The sequence below is a fragment of the Astatotilapia calliptera genome, chromosome 3 (assembly GCF_900246225.1).
Source record: "Astatotilapia calliptera chromosome 3, fAstCal1.2, whole genome shotgun sequence".
Classification (NCBI taxonomy): domain Eukaryota; kingdom Metazoa; phylum Chordata; class Actinopteri; order Cichliformes; family Cichlidae; genus Astatotilapia; species Astatotilapia calliptera.
This window is the reverse complement of record NC_039304.1, coordinates 35,187,176-35,210,068: the sequence shown is the minus strand read 5'-3', so window position 1 is coordinate 35,210,068 and position 22,893 is coordinate 35,187,176. Positions and strand designations below refer to the sequence as shown.

The 22,893-nt window shown below is 39.2% G+C and overlaps 1 protein-coding gene across 1 annotated transcript in view; it reads left to right on the top strand.

Moving 5' to 3' along the window:
- The window catches only part of nrg3b (neuregulin 3b), a 202,393-nt gene that overhangs the window by 81,305 nt on the left and 98,195 nt on the right, over window positions 1-22,893 (top strand). The window contains exon 2 of the mRNA XM_026163089.1: window positions 18,991-19,126. Coding sequence (XP_026018874.1) covers window positions 18,991-19,126 — 136 coding nt within the window. The remainder of the gene's footprint in view (window positions 1-18,990; window positions 19,127-22,893) is intronic.

Below are 22,893 nucleotides of genomic sequence, written 5' to 3'. Positions count from 1 at the left end.
GGAAGATGGGACACGTCTAGCGTTCTGTGTAGCAGAAGAAGATTACAATTCCCCTTAGCCCAAAAAGTGGAACTAGTGTAACAGAACTGAAACATTAGCAAGTTGTGTGAAGAGATAAACCACATATTGTTGAAGGATAAGAAAGAACAATTTATCAAATTACTACAGGAAAAACTCACATTTGATGAAGCCATTGTCATGTCTGCACCTAATATTGAAATGGACTTGAAGTCTGAGCCAGGGGTTTACATTGCTGACGGCCTAATTATATGGATTGGCTGCAGTAGAGCGTAGCCTATCAGCTCTGGGGAGAAATTAATTCTGGTACAGGGGAAGAGAGAGCGGAGCAGCCTGCAGTCTGCTTCACTGCTGTGAATTGATGGCTGCAGAGGGCCTGGCTGCTGTTTGAGTGTGTGTGTGCGTCTGTGCACAAATCTGGTTCACTTAAAGCTGCACACAGCTTTACTGTAGGGTGTATTCTTTGTGATTTAGAAACTATGTCCAACTCTGACAGATATGTGTTGAACTACAACAACAGCCATAAGCAAGATGCAAATGGCATTCTGTTGATTCACTGCCGCGTTCCTGCGCGTTTCTGTGTGCTGTGTGACTTCTCGAGCTGAACAGTGTACATACATTAGCCCTGTTTATTTCGATACCAGCTGGTGGTCAAAGTAATGCATATCATCTGAGAGCATGCTGCGAATGTTGCCTCAAAGAGCCACTTTCAGGCATGAAGTACAGGCTGTAAGCTTGTTAATGTAGGATTTAGTTTCTACAGCAGCTAACTCGATTCATATGGGACTGTGGGGCTGGATAAAATTAAACTAAGTGTGTTGGTTTTCCTTATTGCAGGCACCGAGCAACAAAATTATATGAAATTAAAAATTAATGTCTGCAAGTAATGCGTTTGTGATATACCTCACAGTGCAGAAATCTGATGTTATTCGTGTCTGTTTTTGACACACTCTGATCTACCATTACACTGAGGAACAATGCTAGATAGTACATAATGCAGTTCAGTCAGTTGCTTGAACTGTTGGACCTTCAGAGTCTAAGTTTCTCTGTAAATTTGTCCCACTGGTTCTTGTACCACACACACTATATGCAGGAACCTTTATGCTAGCATTAATGCAAAGTTATCTTCAATTTTGTTATGACTGAGATGTAAAGACATTAATGGATGTTGGTTTTTGGTTTGCACTTAATGGCCAGACAACATGTACATAAGTTAAGTGTTATATATCATATACAGGTCATATACAGTATTTGCCTCAAAGCTTATCACATATTACACTATTACGCCTTAGCTTGCTTATATAGACCAAACTGTACTGTATGTGATAGGCCTCAGTCAACCATTATGGTACATAGTGCTGAAATTTACTGCCACTATTTTTGTTCAAAAAATCTTATTAATAATAACTCAGAAGATATTGTTACCATGAGTTAAGATGACATGTAAATGATTAAAATCTCAACCAAAATTATGAGATATCTGGGATAAGAACCCACACACCTAAAGTGTCAAAACACTGTGCACAGTAATCTAAAGGAGAAACTGAAATGTACTGAAAAGATTAGGACCTGGATATATCCTGTACTTGTGCAGCAAGCCAGACAAGACTTTCAAGATTTGGGAGAATGAATACAATGCAGCCTCGGTGCAGATGCAGAGAATTTAAAACTGTGAACTTAGAATAAATTCTGAATAGTTTATAAAGGCACTGAAAGCATCCTGCCTCAGCACACTGTTAATTGGCTGAGTCTGGGGCTGTTTTGATTGGAACCATTGCGCAGTCTGATTGCTGTCAACACAAATGAGCAAGTAATATGCTGTGTGTTGTTCTCGGTGAGGCGGACATGCTACAGTGTTCTAACACACTGCAGTTAGATTGTTTTTCAAAAGCATACTTACACCCAGTTTTTTCATATAAACACACCTCATTTATTTATTCTTTTACGGTTCAGTAATCCTACCAACGGTATGCAGAACCCCTTTACATGGTTTGACAAACCTTCCTTTGACTTACAGTTTTTATGTTGCATCCTTAGTACACTTCTGGGGCACAGGCAGCTAGTGATTGACAGTCTTTAGCATTGTATAAACACTGAAAGGACCGAACCTCCCAAGCAGAAAATTCTAACGCTTCTGTCAACCCAGTCAGTCTGACCAGTTTGTTATTTATGTGTTTTGCGATGAAAGGTGTCAGTGGCTTTGGTGAAAATCCTCTACTAGCTCGTCTGTCTTACTTGCGTTTAGCTGTGGATGGCTGTCATAGTTTGAAGGCAGTATATATGTCTTTTAGAGTGACATGGGAGAAAATGGACATATCATTTGATTTTGGTTTTTCAAGAAAGAAGCCTTTATACTGATATATGTGCAACAAATTCTGTGTAATACTACTGCTACTACTACTACTACTACTACTAATAATAATAATAATGACAATAATAAATACATAGGCTTGCTAGCTTAAGCACTGTGACACTTCGATAGGAGTCAAAGCCTACTAAAAGCTTGATTTGATAGCTACAAGTGCTAAAAATGTCAATTTGGGAAAACTACCCAAAAAAAGACCACTGAAGCATGGGAATTACTGTAACTACCACCAGCAGTATTTGTTGTTTGTTTGAGCCTGGGCAAGGCAGACAGTAGTGTTGCAATGTGGTGGCGTTTCATCCTCCTTTGTTACATGGCTGTGCTTTGAAAGGGATTTCTTTCTTTACTTTGCCACTGTTTTTACTCATAAATATTACTATTTTATTAGTAGTGTCAACCACAGTTTGTGTGCTTTTTATATTCTATCTGCTGCCAAAAAGCGTGGCCCAGTAAATAAAATATCAATGCAATATTTGAAACTGATTGCATGTAGTTGCTCCCAGCCAGTGCACACCCGTGTCCATTATCTTAACATGGCACAGTCGTACTTGACCTTTACATCTGCTAGAATGAAAATAGTAAACATGACAAGTAGAGTTTCTGGCAGAAGTTCCCAGTTTTTGCTTAAACACCCCACCTCCCCGCCCACCCTTCTGACAGGAATAAAGACTTCAGGCTGGTTGGGGTGTCACAGTGAAGCAGTCCTGTCAAGTCAAAGGCCACATTAACCATTATCTAAAATCAGCATCAGGCTTGGCGGCTTATTTATGGAAGCTGTTATTTCTAAATGTGTCTTTTGCCACAAAAATTGCTGCAATTGGTCTGGAGGCACAAAGGAAGGCCCTACTTTATGTTGCATTCGGGCTGGTAATGTCAGCTGCTGTTGTGGTGTAACTGGATTAAGGTGCACTGCACATTTTGTCATTTCTTAAGCTGAGCTGCTTTCCTGTTTGTCAGTAGCGACGAAGTGAGATTCAGCTAGAGCATTTCCCTCAATAATGCAATGTTGGCATCATTTATTTGCTGGGATAATATTAATGTTAACAAAGAAAAATGCTTAATACGGTTTTTAAGAGCATTTTGATGTTACAGTCAATTTTGACTTATGTAATTGTTTATCGAAAGTTCAGTATGCCATTTTCCATTTTGCTCTTTGCTGTCCTTTTTCTGCATTCCTATTTCTCAGCTTATAAAAGTACTTGCAATTACAATAATGTAGAGATACAGCCCACTTTGTTGAGCATTGAGCATTAAGAATTTCATTTTTCCACAATTAGTTGATAAAAAAAATGTAATGGTTCTTTTGTTACTGAAGCATAATTTAGATTAACTCATACATTATAGTAATATAAGGATTTATTTATTATTATGATTAATTTTATAGTATATATATATATGTCTGCTATATTTTGCTAGTATGAATGTAGATGCTGGAATCCTGGAATGAAACAAATGTTGATTTGTACATTTCTGTTGCACTTTGCTAGGATAAACCATTTTCCTGTTACATGGTCACAGTTTAAGGTGACTGTGAGTGTCAGGAACAATTGTCACTGCAATCACTGCTATTTCCTGCACTGATTCATCCCTAGCCACTCTCTTGCAAAGCTCTGTTTGTTTGCTATTCAAAGCACTTTATCTTGTGCTTCAGCTAGGGAGTTTTCTGTTCTCAGCTTTGAGCAACTTGCCTTATATTCTGCTGCAAACGTGCCAAATTCAATGGAGAAAAAAAAGAAAGAAAAATGCAGGAAACCTAACAAGATTGCATACCCACGAAGCTTGGATTCTCTACCTTTTGTTTCCTCAAGAGAAAGCCTTTTGCTGTAATTTGATGACAGACATCCAGTCGTTAAAATATATTTGCCTGTGGCTTCCATTGAATGTGACACATCAAGCGGAGGAAACGTTGTGTGGAGGAATGAGAGGACTGTTTGTATGTTTCCCCAAATGGCTCTAAGCAAAACTTCTTTGATGAATGTCTGTTAGGGAATGATATGCACCAAAGAGAACCACTTTCTGAAAGCAACCATCATTCACGTACAAATTTCTTTTGTTGGTCAGGTTTAATGTTTTGATACGTTGTTTGATGGGGACCATAGAGTGGAAGGGAGAAGAATATTTTGGGGAAGCGATTTGTTTTACAGGGATTTTTAACAGTTCCTATGTGACAGGTGAAAGCATCTCCATTGATCATTGGATGCTTTCATGCTGCATGTCTTTCATAAAAATGGAAAGAATAAATCCCCATGTTAGCCATGCTGAAACCATCCAATTAAGAGACATTTTTGACAACATGTGCGTCTCCAACAGCCATTCTTTATCTTCGAGAAAAAAGCCGCTAGACCTTCAGCTACCAAGCTATTTTTTAAAGCACACACACATATACATACACACCCTGTTTCTGTCTTTCTCTTCCACATACACATAAATACAAATAATTGTAGCAGGTGGTGAGGTGTTAAACAGGCCATGATTTGGCTTGAATTAGATGGCAGGCACTCCCTGAAGGCCGGGGGGGGGCTAAACAGGATTTCACTGATCCACTGTCAGGGCCAGCACTGCCAGTCCCACTGCATACCCACCACATTCCCAGTGCCAGTCTGGCTTCTCTATTCAGTTAGAGATACCACACAGTATGCGTTTGGCAGCTTTTCTTCAAAGTAGTGCCTTTAGGTACATATCCACGAATAAAGTGGTGAGTATTACCTTACTATGTCTCACAATCTTGTAGCCAATCATCTCCTCCCACATATCTTTTTGCTATATCATTTTAAAACGGTCACATTATCAGTGTTTTGTCAATGTTTTCTCCTTTTTTGTCAAGTAGTACTGATAACAAGTTGCCTCCTGAGGGAGGCCAGGCCAGATCCTTTGCCTTGTTTCCGCCTGTGTCACCCTGATTGGATCAGAGCTGTGTCTTTCTGCTGTGAGTGAGCAGTCTGAAAGGCATGTAATCCTGTTCCCAATGCTCCATTGAGAGCAGCAGGCATTTGCGAGTGAGGGTGTTTCTGCTTTTTTTTCTACCTGTGTTTATTTTTGTTGAGCTTTGGGGCGATAATGCCAGGGAAAATTTCCTGACACTATTTTTCTTTGTGCGTGTGTGCGTGTGTGTGTGTGTGTGTGTGTGTGTGTGTGGTCCTGGGGTTCAAGAATTACTCATGTAGTGGGGACCTGAATGTGTTTATGGCCACTTAATAGGAACATGTCTTCTTGTGGGGACAAAAAGCACACAACTTAAATAATTAAAGTCTAAGGTCAACACAATTTTAAAGGTTAGAATAAGGTTAGCTTGAGGTGAAGTTTAGGGTTAGGCAAGTAGCAATTAGGGTGGAGGTTATAGTAAGTCAGTGTGTTGGCCTCATCAGTGATGGATACACTGTGAGAGAGAGAGAGAGTGAGTGAGAGAGGGAGAAAGACACCTCAAAGATATGGATGGCTGTTTCAGGCAGAATGTGGTAACAGGGGAAAACGGCCTCAATTAAAGAAAAACGAGACTCATCGGGGCTTTTCTTTGTCCATGAGCCACACAGTTAGAGGGATTTATAATTAGGATTAACTGATGTCCCCTGGTGAGTTTTTCCAAGCTAGTTATCATTAATGTAATCCAATTAGTTCCAATTCATTGTATTGACAGATCTATTTCTGAAGGATTCTTTTGCAGGTGTGGACTTATATATGTCGCTAATTTCACATACCTAGCTCACCAAAAATAATAATAATCATGCACTTCTTTATGTTTATATCGAGGTTAGGATTCTTTGGGAAATATAACTCGATGTTAGGTTTTTCCATGAATACCCAATATTCCACAGTAATAAATAGGTATTTTTTGTTAACTATATGTTGCAAACCTTTCCCTATTTAATGACCACTTTATTGGACAAAAAACACGTTTTTTTGATCAAGGTGCTGGGGCCAATCTTCCACATCAAACAACAAAGTATGTTCTTTTTAATCATCTCTAAAAGAAACTCATCAAAGTGTTTCCTGACTTATCTCTTTGGGTTCAAATACGTACTTGGCGAACCATATTCATTATTGGATGATTACTCTCATGGTCTGGCAAGTGCTGACAGTTGGTAGGAAACAGAAAACGGACAGCACTCACTATCAAGTCTAACGTTTTGCTGACAGATCCATTCACCTGACCGATTCGCTTTATTGACGTTAATGGCTTTGTCAGGTGAACTTACGTTTTCCCCCCCCGAAACATCTGACGCTGTTATTTTTCCTGAGAGAGCAATCAAGGGACATGAGAACATGAAGGGCCTCTGTGGCTGTTTTTCCAAACTTACTTACAGCAGTAGTCAAAATGGAGCACATGCTTTCACAGTGCAAGTGACTCGATATGCATTCAATTGAAATGCCCCTTCCATCCACGCATTGATGAAAAGGGAATTGATCAGCTCAAAGGGAAGACTTTTGGACAGCATACTAGCTGCTCTGTATGAGATAGGAGTTGAGTTAGACTGCATCATTATAGCCATAGCTCTCGAGTTAATACTCAACTCTCACTGCACCGAACAGTTCCCCAAGGGCAGAATCAAAACTGCTAGCGGGCCTCATCATTTTTTCAGTTTTATATGAATGCTAGTTGATGTTGTGTTGATGTTGTGCGATGGCTAAATGTGGTAGTAAGAAAACAAGTTTGCAAATGCCTTAAAATGACCATCATTATCTGTAGACTGCTGTTTTACATTTTGCAACAAAATGACATACAGTCATTTTTGCTAATTGATTTGTAAGCCATATACAGGCCTGACACCTGTTCAACTGCCAAATACAAATCAGCAACTCAGTGTAGTTAAGCACATAGACATAGTCAAGACAAACTCCTGAGTTTTAAACAGAGCATCAGAATGGAGAAGGAAGGTAATTTAACTGATGTTGGTGCCTAGACAGACTAGTCAGACTATTTCAGAAACTGCTGATCTACTGGGATTCCATGCAGTCATCTCTAGAGTTTACAGACAATGGTCCAAAACAGAGAAAATATCCAATGAGCAGCATTTCTCTGGTTAAAATCCCTTCAGAAGAGAATGGCCAGATTGCTTTAAACTGAGGCAAAAGTACCCCAAATAACCACTTGTTACAACTTAGGTATGCAGGAGAGCATTTCTGACCACACAACATGTATAATCTTGAACCAGATGGCCTACAACAGCAGAAGACCACCTGCAGTGCAACTCCTGCCAGCTCAGAACAGGAAAGTCAGACTACAGTTTGCATTGATGGAAAAGCTTGCCTGATGTGATGCGTCTCAAATTCTGCTGTGTTATTTGGATGGTAGCATGAGAATTTAGGAAACCACATGAAATAATGGATAAATCCTGTCTTGTGTCAAATGTTCAGGTTTGGCACTATAGGTGTGATGGTGTGGATTTGGCACACTTTGGGTCTATTAGCACCAACTGAGCATAATTTAAATGCCACACCCTAGCCGAGTATTATTGCTGGCAATGTCCACCCTTTATGACCACAGTGGACCATCGTATGATGGCTGCTTCCAGCAGGGTAATCCACAATGCCCCAGACCTCAAATTATTTCAAACTGGTTTCTTGAACATGGCTTTAAGTTTGCTGTACTCAAATGACCTCGACAGCCACCAGCTCTAAATCTAATAGAGCACCTTTGGGACGTGGTGGAACAGGAAAATTGCATCAAAATGTGCAACCAACAAGTTACTATCGTTATTATAATGCTTTATCTCGTATTTCGAGCTCAAACATTGGTGATATAAGCTCATACATGTAAGAATTTTTTTTCTGACTGTGCTTTTTGTTGTTGTTGTTGTTCATTTTATGTCCAGCTAGTTGAGGGATGCAAAAGTGTAACAGTCACTCAGGCATGAGTAAAGTGGGTTTGTGTGATTTTCAGATTTTGATGGTAGTTGTCACAGTGCTCTCCCACAATATAATGACAATATAACAAAATGTGGGTGTGGCATACGCAGTGGCCTATTGACCTGCAGACAGGCAGCTGTTTCCAAAAACTGTGGACAAACCTGACATCAAAATTACAGTGCGCTGCTGTGTCGCCAGTGCCACACCCCCTACTGCACCTCTCCTCCTACTGGATCTCGCAGCAAATGACTGAAATAACAGGGACAGGGGAAAAAAAGCTGAAAAATATTGCTTTTCAGTGTGTCTAAACAAACAAAGAAGCATGTGAATCAGATTTTATACAGCAACTCAAACAACCTTTCCAAGTCACAGTTTATGTGTCAAAGAAGTTCCTATGCTCATATTTCCACTCTTCAAATTGTATAGTGGGACTGTGTTTGTTTTTCATATCAACAGAATCATCAGTCGAGAGAGTGCAGGGGCTAATCACATCTTCCTTTGAGTAAGCCTAAGTCCCCAACCACATCTAAGTCAATTTTTACACAGGCTTCTCTAATCCTTCCCCCTTTTGATGTTTCCTGCTGTTTGTTAAAAATCAATAAAATAAACAGGAGGAAAAATGCTCTTCTCCTTCTTTATCTTAGCTATGTTGAGCAGACCAAAGCCACCAAAAGTAACTAGTAGCCATCCTACTGCTCTCAAGAGTCACAAAAAGTGAAATGTGTATCAGTGGGCGCTAAGACCAGCCCCCCTGCTATGCTCATGTATGCCCTCAGCAGCTCCATATGCCAAGAGAGATGCCAAGGGAGTGGACAGACAAGCTCAGTGACTGCCAATCTGCAGATGCAGGAGCTGTCTGCTCATGCATATTAAACCCACACCACCTGCTCGTCGTACATCACACCCTGCGTTCTTAGTCCCAGGAATTTTAATCAACTGCACTGACAGGAAGCCACTCTCTGGTCTGTGTAGGTGAATCATTTAATTCCTCTTCTCTTACTCGTATTCCAGCGGCGATGAGGATGCATGTTGATGTTAGATATTTTTAACTTCACAGAGTTCCCTTGAGGAGCTTGATTGGCAAGGAAAGAGTGCAGTATGGTGATGAGGCCAAGGAGAATTTTTAAATGGTGTCTGGTTGTTTTTCTTATCATATTCTCATGCTTTGCATACAGCCCCTCCTTTCATGTTGCCCTCTCAGGTGTGAATAATTGCTTGCATCTTGTTGGATTAACCATAAAGAGAGAGGGAGGCAAAGAGAGGGGAAGAACACAGTATTTTGACTTATTTTCAAAGCCATATGCTTCTTGGCCACACAGAGAGAGCGCAGTGAATACTGATTGAAGAGAAATATATATGTATATGTATGTTTGTGTATATGTATATGTATATGTGTATTTTTGCAGAGCATTATCCTAAAAATGTGTAGTGATCATAATGCTGATAACATTTCTTCAGTTCATAAAAATCTGCATTTTCTTGCTTCAGTCATCACGTCAGTGAAGATGTTACAGTAAGCCGATGAAGACACAATTAGGTACTTGTCCGACTGCACCTCTTAGTCTGTGCCAGTTTCTGCTGGCACAGCATAATCCTCTAGAACCCCCAGGATTAAATTTTTATGGTATCTTTTTAAATATAGTCTTTAAAAAAAAAAGGCAGATGGAGATAGACATTGCCAAGACAGGACGTAGTGTGGTAACAGTTAGCTGCACATTAAGACACAAGCCAAATATTCTGCTTTTAATAAATGCTTTTCTTAGCATTGCTAATGAATTGTCGTGGAAAAACAAAAGGACTTCTCATGGAAATAAATTAAAAAACCTATTGATGGGCATGTAATGTGCAAAATTACACACATGGCGACTGCAGATATTAATTTAAATGTCTTAATTTGTAACTTTTGACTAACACTGGTAATTGCCAAATTAAACCTGTGCTATTCAGAGTTCAGCGTTGTTTTTTCTTAACTTTTAATTATGAATAGGCCACACCAGGTAATACCTAAGCTCATTTTTAAACATGAATATATATCTAATGTTCTTTCAAGACTGCGTTCGTGGCTTCTCGCACATTTGTTTGTTTTCCATTGCTTTCACAGCCTAATTCATGATGTTCTATGTGTAAAAAAAATGAATATTAATTACTTAATCCTTCCTCAAGCAATACCACAATTATGTATCTTGACTCCAGAAAGCTTTGATTTCTGGGTCACTTTTTGTGGTCCTTTCCTGGAATCCAAGTTTAATCTTAATGTTATTGCTGTGGCAAAAGCCCTAAGGAGTTCGCCCTCATTAAATATGTATTTGAAATATTCAGATCTGTTTCCCCAGCTGCTGTTTTTCCTCTGTAAATAATGGAAATAATGACACGTTAATGATTAGTACATCATCCACAACGCAAGGTAGAGGCACATATCCATTTCTCTGTGTGTTCATGGACCTACTGGACATACTGCTATTACAGTTCATCTCCATCTCTTTTCTGTCTCAAAATAAAGAAATATGGCTAAAAACATTAGAATAAAGTACCAGCTACAGTATAGCAAATTGCATGTTTGCTTCATTCCATGAGATCATAAGCAGTAAGATCATTTTGTCCCTCCTGGTGGTATATTATGTTAATTACACCCCAAATTACAATCAATGAATCAGGATAAATTATCTGTCTCCTTCCATATTACTGCATATGGGTTGTGAAGACAAATTAGCTCAGGAGGAATTGCATCTAATAATATTGTTATGTGTTTGAGTATTCTTATAAACATCATTACTAATTCCAGTCTTAAATGGGGAGTCGGTTACATCTGGCAGATTACGTTCAGAAACAATAAGAACTGCAGGTTTAAAGAAGTGAAATCATGTATTCACATCCTCTGGTTTGTATTGAGGCTTCATAACCACCACTGAGTGAGAGAACTGTGCAACTGAGGTGGCAAATTATCTTTTAAGCCAATCAAGGCCTTGGGCGACGTAGCCAGGGTTTCTGAAACTGATAAAAGCCTGTTAATTTCAGATAGATTCCGAGACACCCTTCTACTTTTCCTTGGATTTTGTCACACATACTTTTATGAGATTGCATACTTTACATGCCGGTCCTGGCTGCGCTAATGTTTGCACATCCTCGTCTGCTGGAGATGTTGCTTATGTCTGACAGTGCAGACATGTTCAACTCCAGCAGAGCTACAGTACACATCAGACAACAAGCTAGGGTCGAGCGCGGTATAGGCAATTTGGACTTTCGGGTTCGATCTCCTGGATGCAAAATACTTGCACTTTGCTGCGTGTGGTGTGGAGTGAATTTTTAACGTCGCTTTATGACTTGTTTGGAGCTGGTTTGGGAGAAAGATGGCTTTGAAACTGCAGGGGCTGAGTTGTTGTGTGTGTTTTGTGTGGTCATCCGCGGTTTAATCAAGCTTCCTGTGACACAGGGTCAGAAGATAATGTAGATTATTAAAGCTTTTCATTAGGGGCTGAATTGCTCCCTTGAGGTTTAATGCATGTGTGATGTTTTCTGGAGTCTACTTTGTTAACCTGCTGCTTTGGGCCTGGCACACTTTCAAAAGCCTTTTTAGTTCTTCAAGAAGTGATGCTACTACATGTAGATAATGACTAGACTAAAAAATGTCTCAGTGGCCAGAAAATAAAGGAATATTTGATGTATGTAAGTGGATTTTTCTATTACATTATGAACCAAATACTGCACACTGTTTATAGTGGTTCACAGCTTTGGGACTTTAAGGTCAGTTCACATTGGACTAGAATGAAGGGCGGCCTGAGTACCTGTGACAAATGGTCCACCAAGTGCCTGTCACTGGGCTGTCATGGTAACCAAGGCCCTGTGCTCTTCAACCCTGCTTACACATAGTGACTGCCACCTTTAACCAACTGTCCCGGGGGTCAACGACTGTTTGTTTTCTGTCATGTTGGGAACAGAAGGTCTCCTAAGGCTTGTAATCTTATGATCATGCATGACATAGTTCAGTATGTATGTGCATTTGCCTGTGTACGAGTGTGACCTCTGCTGTCTCTCTGACCTGTAGCTGAGTATGTGTTCATCAGGGCTTTTTTATGACAAAAATAAATGGCTAAAGTTTGTACTTTTCATCATCCTGCTGTATTCACTGTCCATGCATATATTAGGCTTATGTAACAAACAGTATATAGCATATTTTGTATCATATGTTGCAGATGGAATAAATTACTTTGGGGAGAGTTAATAAATCCAAGAAGAAAAAAACAACTCTGTGTCTCACAGTGCTTGAAAACAAAACTGACTTACTCTGTTTTGCATAATGGGTCTCATTTCACAAGGGCGACTGTCAGTGTCCACAGCCTCCTCCACAGTAAGCAAGCAAGGCCCAGGGCAGCCTTGCTCATCTCGGACACTGGCACGGGCCATCACAAGAGCGAATGATGGCTCAGGTCCAGCAGCTTTATCCGCAGATTCTCTTTCTCAAGCTTCTGGTAGCAGGCAAAAACCCTACACTACTTATTAATCAATAACAACTGACAGGAATGTTTAATTTCTCTACCAAAGCTATGTTTATTCAAATCAATATTTTTCACCTGCTTATTCAAGCTCAGACGTGCATACAGCACATCATCATTGGAATCTAAATAAAACAAAACAATTGAAAATCATTTTTGATTAACTGCCTTGATCCACCCACCACAAAAAACTCTCACAAAGAAGGAAATCTCCCTTCATATTGCCCTCCATATTACATACATTTGCAAAAGCTTTGAAGCGTTGTTTAATGTAGTTGGTTTATCTATTTTTCATACTTATTGTGTTACTTGAATCTTGAGATAAGCATAAGCTACTGGGCTTTTAATGTATCCCATGAGGAAAAGCAGTGCAATCAGTATTTATTCTCCCTTGAATTAATCCAGAAATTATTATTATATATATATATTTTTTTTGCTTCAAAGTTTAAAGTGCTGCTTCCGAGGGAAAAAATCCAAGCACCAAACCATTATGATAGATGGCATTGTCAGAGCCATTGTGCTGTCCATACACACTGCACTCTACTGTATACAGTCTTGAATATGGTTCTGTCCAAAAGGCAGCAGTGCATGATGGGTAGGCAATCAGCAGGCCCCCTTAAGACTTTCCCTTTACGTTGTAAGGCCCTCTTTGATGTGTGCTGCAGTAAACACAGCTGGTTCTCTCCCAACCACAGTCTCCTGAGGGATGAGACTCAGCACAAGAACACTAATGAGCGCATTAGAAGGAAGCCATAGAAGGAAAATGCTACAGTTGTAAATAGAATTGTCTCTTGTGTTGTATATAACAAAGATGCTGTCTATACTATGAGACGTGCTGGTGTTTATGCATTCCACTGCACTGTGTGTAAAGTCTTGCAAATGTCTACAGAGTATATACTAAATATGGAGACCAGAACAGTGCAATTCCTTTTTTAAAGTTGATGATGCCACAATGTGAATTTGAAGCTAAGCTGCAAAAATCGAAATATATAACCACAGCTTTCAGCTGCACTATAATTAACAGTTGAGGGGATTCAAGCATTGGAACTAAAAAATGAACATGGCACTGTGAAACTGAAGTGACATATGCCACCGACAATAACAGCAGCAAACCATTACAAATGAATCATTCTCCAGTTATTCCATTTAAGATAATTATAGGGCATTGAAAAGTGATGCAGAACAATTCTACCTGCCTGAAAAAAACGGTGTTAGAGCTCATTCTTCACGGGCAGGTCAAATTTTCATATGTCAAGGTGAGTGCACTGGTTAAGAATGATGCTTATGTTATGGAACATTATTTTATGCTTACTATGAAAGAGTAAAGGCAAACATTGTAGATGTTAGTTACCCCCAGAAAGCTTTTTTATAGTCATGAGAAGTTAAGCACGCAATCTAATTCAATAGCTACTAGAATCACCTTTTTCTGCATTTTTTGTTTTCTGCATGACTTTATCAGCTTGTATATCCTTGTAGAGGAGTTTTGAACCATTCTTCAACAATATTCCTTCAGGTTCCACCGCAGCATCTATTCGAGGTCTGGACTGGACTGGGTCATTGCAACACCTAGATTTTTTTTTGGCCATTCTGCTGCATCATTGACCTGCTGCATGACCTAATTTGCTTTAGCTCTTGGACAGATGCCCTCATGCTTCACTGTAGCATACTTTGGTATAAAGAGTCCATGGTCAACTCTATGACTAGAAGATGTCCAGGTCTTGTGCCTGCAAAACCAGCCCCAGTCATCATCTCTACACTTCTGTGCTTGACAGTTAGTCTGAGGTGTTTGTGCTGATATGCTGTGATGGGTTTGTGATGGCCAGACATCTCCACTTTGATTCTTGTCTTTCCAAATGATATTATTCCAGAAGTCTCGTGGTTTGTTTTGATAAAACGTTGGACACCTTAGCTATGCTGCCATAATCTTTTTAGAAAGAAGAGGCTTTCTCCTGACAAGCCATACTTCTTCAGTACATTTCTAATTATACTGTAATGAACCATTTAATATGCTAACTGAGGCAGTTTTTGCAGTTGCTCTGACTTTTAGGGTAAAATTGCTGGGAAGACTGTTGCATTGTGTTGACACGTACCTGAATGCTCCAGACCAGCAAACTGCCAAAATCTTTGCTTTTATAGAGGTAGTCACACTCGCTGATGATCCAAAAAATGAAGTGCATTAGATTGGCAGTGCCTGGCTGCTACTTACCCTCTTAATTGCTATGGAAGCAGTAAGGGTGTACTTAGCTTTGCACAGGACTGCAGAAACCCCTGAGACCCCCCTTTTCACGCCAATGTGGATGCTACAACGTGTAGCATATAATCTGAAGGCTGACTTTGCCCGAGTTTATAACACCAACTTTCCGTTTTACTACATCTAAAGTCACGATGTGTCTGAATTGCACAGTTTAAATGTTAGCTCCAGAGACTTTGCTTTTGTTATGGAAGTGGAGTTGCTTTACATTTATTTTAGACCAGCATATCTTTACATTCCCGGCATGTTTTCTAATGTGAAGAACGATTATGTGCAAATTCTTGAACTTACTGAAGTTATACACTTCAACTTAATTGTATTGAGGGAGAGAAAAAGCACTAGCCTTGGTATTCTTCCCAGATAACTCTGATCTTTCAAGCATCATTTGAATCTGTGATCCCCAGCCAGTAGATTCCTTGAAAGTTACCAAGGGATTGAGCAATCTGGATTGCCTTTGTGCAACGGGGAGAGTGAGAGACGTGAAAATGATTTCAAAGAGTCCAGGATGAATCATGCTCCCACTGCAGCTGCCATTTATTAGCACATTTTCCACCATGGTTTTTACAGCTACCTAGCATACATAGGTTCATAGAGTTTGCTAGAGGCTTGCTTTGCAGGGGGGTTATTTTGTAAAATGCTTCATTAAAAGTGTTGATAAATGAACGTCATACTAACTTGTGTGGTTGTCATAATTAGTCATGACATTAAATCTTAATAAAAACTAAAAGCGAGGGACACCTCATTTATCAGCTGTTACCTCTATAATGAAGATGAAGATTAATTTGAAAAAAGTGTGATATGCTCCCACTACTGGTTTGATATGAAAAATGTCCTTAACTCATTAAAGTACTTGTACCAGCCAACGAATTTACACAGACTTTTTCAGGGTTAATTCTTTGAATGTCAAGGAATGGCAATGCAGTAAACATAATATCCAAAAACTCAAACACAGATTATCACTTTCTTGTTTTGATAACAAGAAACCCTCTAATCCCTTTATTAACTTGCTCTTGTTTCCAGCTTGACATGTGCTCATTCAAAAGTCCCTGAGTTGTGCTTGCTATGCTGCAGATTTTTTTGAAACCAATTCTTGCCTGTCAAGGATGATGAAATGGAAACCCATAAGAAATTGACAGCGTGTACCGCTCAAGGACGAACATATCTGAAGATGACTTGTTTCCTGATTTGGACAAGGGGGCTAAGAGAGTAGATGTAATCCTTAAAGACTTTAACAAAAAAAACCTATGTGTTTGTTTGTTTGTTTTTTGTTAGGTAGTTGTAGATTGACGGGTGAGACATTTTTCATTGTATTTTAAAAAAAACGGACAACGTGTTGAAATGCTTGCATTCACTGCCACATCTTATAGGTTTGGATGAATCACTGCAGCCCACACAAAATTTTGAAAATCAGCTATTATGGAAATCTTTTTGCCATAATATGTTTAATTTTAGGAGCTTATGTCAGCCTCTCCCCTTCTGGGTGTGAAACTGACACATTGTCTGTCTGAAAAATTGAAATAGTATACAGAAGGTGCTTTTGGACTGTGCTGTTGAGAGCTTTTTCTCTTGGAGAATAAATAATATATATATGTGTATGTGTCAATTCCTACTTTTCAGCTCCATTACCAACATGGGATTTAAGAATTCAATTCAATTCAATTCAAATTTATTTATATAGCGCCAAATCACAACAGTAGCCACCTCAAGGTGCTGGTAGACCCTACAATAATACATACAGAGAAAACCCAACGATCAAATGAGCCCCTATGAGCCGCACTTTGGCGACAGAAAGAGATTAATAACAAGTATGATTCAATGCAGAGAGGTCTACTAACACCAAGTGAGTGAAAAAGGTGACTAAAAAGGAAAAACATCATGGGAATCCCCCTGCAGCCTATGCCCATGGCAGCATAAAGGGAGGATTCAGGGTCACCTGGTCCAGCCCTAACTATATGCTTTAGCAAAAAGGAAAGTTTTAAGACTAATCTTAAAAGTAGAGATAGTGTCTGTCTCCCGAATCCAAACTGGAAGCTGGAAGCAGTGCTATGCTTGAGCCACTTCTCATGCAGGAAATGATAAACTAATGATATATCAGGAAAAGCTTGCTGTAGAGACTGCTTCGCATAAAATACAATGGCAACTTTGAAGAATAAAGTTTTTGATTTTTTTCCAGCACAGATCGGATTCCTTGTGTTGCAGGTACTTGGAGGTGTTTGGTATCTGGATGACCTTGGCTTTCTATTGTAAATATATCAACGGTTAGCCTTACAGCACAAAATCAATTTCCTCTTTAGCTGGAACCCTCTGCCTCACATGCTTAGAGCTGAACCACTGACCTGGCATAGTGGGTGTTGTCTTTGAATATCAATTGTGGTACTTCTCACGTGTAGTCACTGTCTGCTGCTTTCTGAATAAAATATCCAGGAGGCTTTAAAAGCCGTGACAATTATTGTGAGGGATGTGCATACCACAGGGGGACGTTGTGTTCTATTTTCTATTAATAAAGTTACATCTTTGAATAGATAACCTTTTAATGATTCACTCTGGGAGTTTGTGGAATTAATAATACACCATATAATCCCTGTGTCTTTTAAAGCCTAGAGAGTGAAAGAGTCAACTTTGGTTTGAGGCCTACTTTTGTAGAGTAAAAAAATGTTTTACTTTTCTACTGTGTTTGTGTCTACCTTATAAGATACCAGTGGTATTTTTTACTACTAAAGAGTTTACATTTAAACCGCCACAATAAGTAGTTTAAATAATGTCTTCCAAAGTTTTTACTCTGACATAGAAGAGTCTCGGGTAGCCTCAGGAGCAACACATATCTCCTTGTGTTCTCTCTGATCTCTCATCAGCTCTTGGGCCTTACATCAAGAGCCCCAGATTTATCAATCAATAGCCATAAACAAAACATCGATTGAACTGGACACTGGGGCACAACAAACAGATTATCAAGTTTTTAGCCCTCCGTGTGCGCATGGTGACTAGAGGCACAGCTGTAAAAATGCCACTTGCCAGCCAAAGCGTGCTGCACAGCGTACAGAGGATCAGGCATGAAAGATGTGGGAGCTTCATACAAAAGGAATTACAATTACCAGAACATGGTGTTAAAAAGGTGTGTCTGTGCACCACATAAATGGATGAAAGCAGAATCAGATGAGTAATCCAGTTGTATTGGCAAGGTATTGGGGTATAATACTAGTCAATCCAATTGCCAGTGCTCTGTGTCATTGTGCACACACATGTGTGCTTGGGTAATTCTGATAGTGTTTGGACAAATTTTGCACGTGGTTGCACGTAATAGTTGTGGTGCTGACATGTCTGACAGCTGTGCATATTTCACAGGGTGGAGAACCCTGCATTGCGGTGCTCGTACACAGCAGCCATGCTCTTTATGTGAGAGCAGCTCAGGGTCAGACTAGAAGAAGAAAATCAAAGTTGCATCACCAAGCCCATCACTCTGTGTTGTGTCTCTGGGTAGCGCAGCGCTAACGTATTCACATCTCTCTGCCTTACCTCGTTAATATATTCCCGAGTTTTTCAGCTATGTTTACTAAAGCAGCAGAACGGGAATTTCACTTAGAAGTTGTGGTTAAACGGCTTCATTTGCAACAAAAAAGCAGGCATAATACATGGTATTTAATAATGATGCGAGCACATACACCAAAAACAGTGCAAGTGTTAATTCAGTCATCATTACTTTCCTCTCTTTGTCTCTTCAAGCTGAAAACACCAATTTTAATCAGTCCTTAATAAAACACAATCATTCCCTGGGCTATCTTGCTTTTAGCCCACTGAGATTCGCAAGGGAGCGAGGAATGAAATCTTCTCTTCCAATCTAACAAGAGTGGTTGTTTCATTACAAATAAGTAAATTGCTGCTGAATGACATTTGCCGCTTCACATGAAAGAAGTTTAGAAAAATGTTCCTGTCGATTTAAGTTGCTAAAGAATGAGAGGATTTTTTAAAAAATATATAAAACTGTTCAATTTGAACTAAATTGGTTTCCTCTTGTCTTTCTTCAGCACTCGCCCCAACACATCCCAGCCTTCGTTCGGAGGTCTTCAAGCCATGTGTGGAAGACAAGGACCTAGCCTTTTGTCTGAATGAGGGAGAGTGTTCGATCATTGAAACCGTGGCTGGGGTTCACAGACACTGCAGGTGAGTTTGAAGGCTGCACCGTGTTTCTGTCTCGGCACTGAAACGCTCTTTGTCCCCCCCCAATCATCAACAATTCATTCACTAGTCTCAACTCGTTTTCACTCAGTCCAGCTAAATTAGTTCTGGAAGTGATGAAACCCATGAAACGGGAAGATCAATGTGCAAATGCACAATAAATTAAGATCTGTTATCACCTGAACCACTAGAAGAGGGATCGGATATACTTTAGCTGAACAGATGCTAATTCTCTGAAAAAAAGTTGCAGATTCAACCACGGAGCAGTGAACGTGACGAAACCTCTGTCTTCACTTTGCTCTGACAAAAGTAGTAATGATTATAGCAATCTTATAAAATACCTTTCTCCTTCCGTATTAAGCTTGGAAAAAAATTTTTTGTCTGACATGGCCCCTCAGTCTGCACCACATTTTAATGGTAAGTGTTAAGAAGCAGCTCTTGTTATATCCTTCTTTGATCTCACTTGAAAGAAATTGATTTTTTCCTTGATTTTTCTTTTTTGCCTTTCGTTTGTGACATGATCATCTTTGCTGTATTCCTTTTGTTTTACTCTGCCTGACACTCACTCTGTGACTGCACAAGAGAATAAATAAAGGTAGCAAGCAAGTACACCCTTGACACATCATGTAACCAGACAGGAATAAGTAAACTGGTGTCAATTAACTCAATTAAACTTATTGAGGAAATCAATGCAGCCCCAGGGTATTTTTAATGCCTTTGACATTAAAAATTATTCACCTGCATCAGAAAGCATCTACTGTGTGTCTCTCTCATGCAGTTTAATTAATTTGCTTCACATTTGTAATAGATAAAAAGTATCACTTGTTTATACAGTACTGTGCAGAAGTCTTGAGCCACCTCTTTGTTTCTATTTCCACAGGTGAAGCAGGTTATTGATCTATCTGCACACACACACACACACACACACAAAACAGAGTTTCTACAGTTCTAACAAACTTGAATGACCACCTTTCTTCTCCAACAAAGCTCTCTTCGGCAAGCTTTCTTGTAATTTCTTTAAGTAGGCTTCAGGAACTATTCTTCTTGAAGGACATTCCACTCCTCTTGTAAGAAGAAGCCGTCGGCAGTGAAAGCTTTCCATTGCATAGTGGATCAAAATCTGGCGGTGCTTTTCTGCATTCATAACTCCAATTTGAAAAAATGCTCAAAACTATTGACTAAAATGCAACTCCAGATGGCTGCACCGCCCTCACTCCTGACATCCTCCATACTTGTTGGACACAGTTTGGATTTAGCAGTCTGTAAGACCTGCTGTGTCTGATTTTTCAGTCCAGTTCTTTTGTAATGTGCCATACCTGTGACTTTCTTTTAGGGCTGCCATTTCTTTTGTCCCGAAGTTCCCTAAATCTTTTAAAGGACTCACTCCAAATAGTGTTGAGATATGCCACGTTTTTAGCTAACAGCTGTCTGGGAGTCACCTTATTGAAGCAAAAAAAATTATGCCTGCCAAAGTGTGTTATCTTTGCCATTTTGAAATTGGGACAAATTATGTGTTTTTGTGGCAGGCTCCTAGTAACAAAGTGCCAAAAGTTACAATTTAAAATGGCTTCTTTGTTGTCTGTTATATATAAAACGCTGGTTCATCCTTGGAGTTAGGTACCTTTTCTCTGCCTGAATGATTAACAGTTTAGTTTAAGTGATTTAACAAATGAACAAAAAAAACCTGAAAATGGTCAAAGAACAAACTCTGAAAGATCTTTAGAAAGCCTGGAGAATTATTGCTCTAGTCCACTTTAAACTATTACAAGAAAGTCTGGCTCCCTGGAAGCTAAATTTAAAGAATTGACTGGTGTTCTCAAAACAGAACATACAATGTTTTACGAGGGAAACAAAAAACATAAACTGGCTATAAAAAGTCAATGTGGGTGGTTAATCAAGTCTGATTTAAAGATCAGTTCTGGCTTTAAATGACCCATTACTGGATATTGGTTACTGAGCATAATTCATTTTTTTGCAACGATGCCGTCCTTTGTTCTGTGATTTAAATATCTGCAAAGTCCAAACTTACTTGTTCAGTTCAGCTGTGCCAAAGGAGAGCCTCTGGCAATCAATATCTACCTAGAGGGAAAAAAGTTGTGACAAGGCTTCCATAGGACCCAGAGAAATCTTGTTAAGGCACAGGTGAACCTGCAGAAGCCCTCCATCACTCTCCCCACAGCTTCTGTGTGGATATCCTGTCACATTCTGCTTCTCGCTGCGCCTCAACACCCATCTGACCTGCAAATCTGGTGAAGGCTGTCTTGAGCTGGAACAGGCAGCTGTCGATCCCCGTTTCATAGTCAGAACCGCCTTCAGTGAGGGCCTAACATTTATTTGGATTTTTGGAATGTACATGTCACGAAATTTCACTGAGTACTGAGGTAGAGAGTCAAGGTGCTGCTTTAGTTAAAAGGTTTTCCGTAAATGAGAAAGAAAAGTGATTCTTGATAACATTTTGTTAAGACGTTAAACAGCTACAGAATTTGACGAATTTGCAAATTTCTGTATCAGGTTTTAGCCAAATATTCAATATTCAATGTATTGTAAAATATAACATATGAAATATGAAATAAAACAAGCATAATGTTCATAGGAAATGACTAGAAAGTGTTTAAATGTAAAATTATTCTTATTTCAGAATATACTGGCAGTTTAGTTGATAGTGTAATTATAAGTTGTGTTAACTTAAAAAAAAAGTATACAGCTGATGCTGGGAATTATTAAATGATGCAAGCTCAATGCAGTGTGTGTTTCATGTCATATTATTGTGGCAGCTACAATAATTTCGTTGTTGCAACTACACTCTGGGCTATAATTAGCGACAGCTGAATGATGAATATAGGACTCAGGAATGACTGGAGGGCCTGACCTAGAGACACAGCGGAGTGCCTGTTGTGTGAAAGAATGATTACAGGTTTGTGAGTACTTTTATTGAAAGGTTGTTGTTTTTTTCCAGAGAGAAGTCCAAGCAGTAAGTCAGAAAAAAATATGATCATTTCACTCAAAAAATAAATAAATAAATAAATAAATCACTGCCAAGTGGATTGTGTTTTAATGATATTGCTACTGGGAGGGGCGTCCAAGTGGGCTTCTGATCTAAGACAGAAATTACATCAAAGCTTGCAGGAAGTCATGTGGAATAAATGAAAACTCCCATTCTTCGTTAAAGCTGCATAAGGTGATTTCTGAGCTCTTGGGGGGGTCACAACAAGTTCAAAGCAGCGCGGTGACATAAAGACAAAATTTGCAAGTTGAAGTTGAAATCAGATGTTTTAAAATGCATTTTAAGAAACGTGAATATAATTTTTTAACTTATAATGATACAGAAAGTTACATGAAATACAGCAAATGTGTGTTTAAATATTCACAGCAGGAACATCCCATTGTTTGTGACAACAAATGTTAATCCAAAATTTACAAATACTTTCTTTCCTGTTTAATGCACAGATTCCTCAACCGTGTGGCTGCATTTATGGCTTGTTAAGTTATTTGTTTACGTTTGATCTTCTACTCAGTCATTTCATGCTGAAGTTGTAGTGTACAATAAGCTTGTGTGAGCTTGTTTGCTGAAAATGGTGGCCCGCAGTTTTATTTTTTGAGGATTAAACCATAACAACCAGCTGAAAGCTAAAAAAACCCCCACAAACAAACAAAGACACATAAAGACGCTGCTATTCCATCATCTTCGTCTTATAGTCTATACATAGTTATCTTCTTGCCTTCTTCCTGTCACAGATATTGTTCACGAAAGT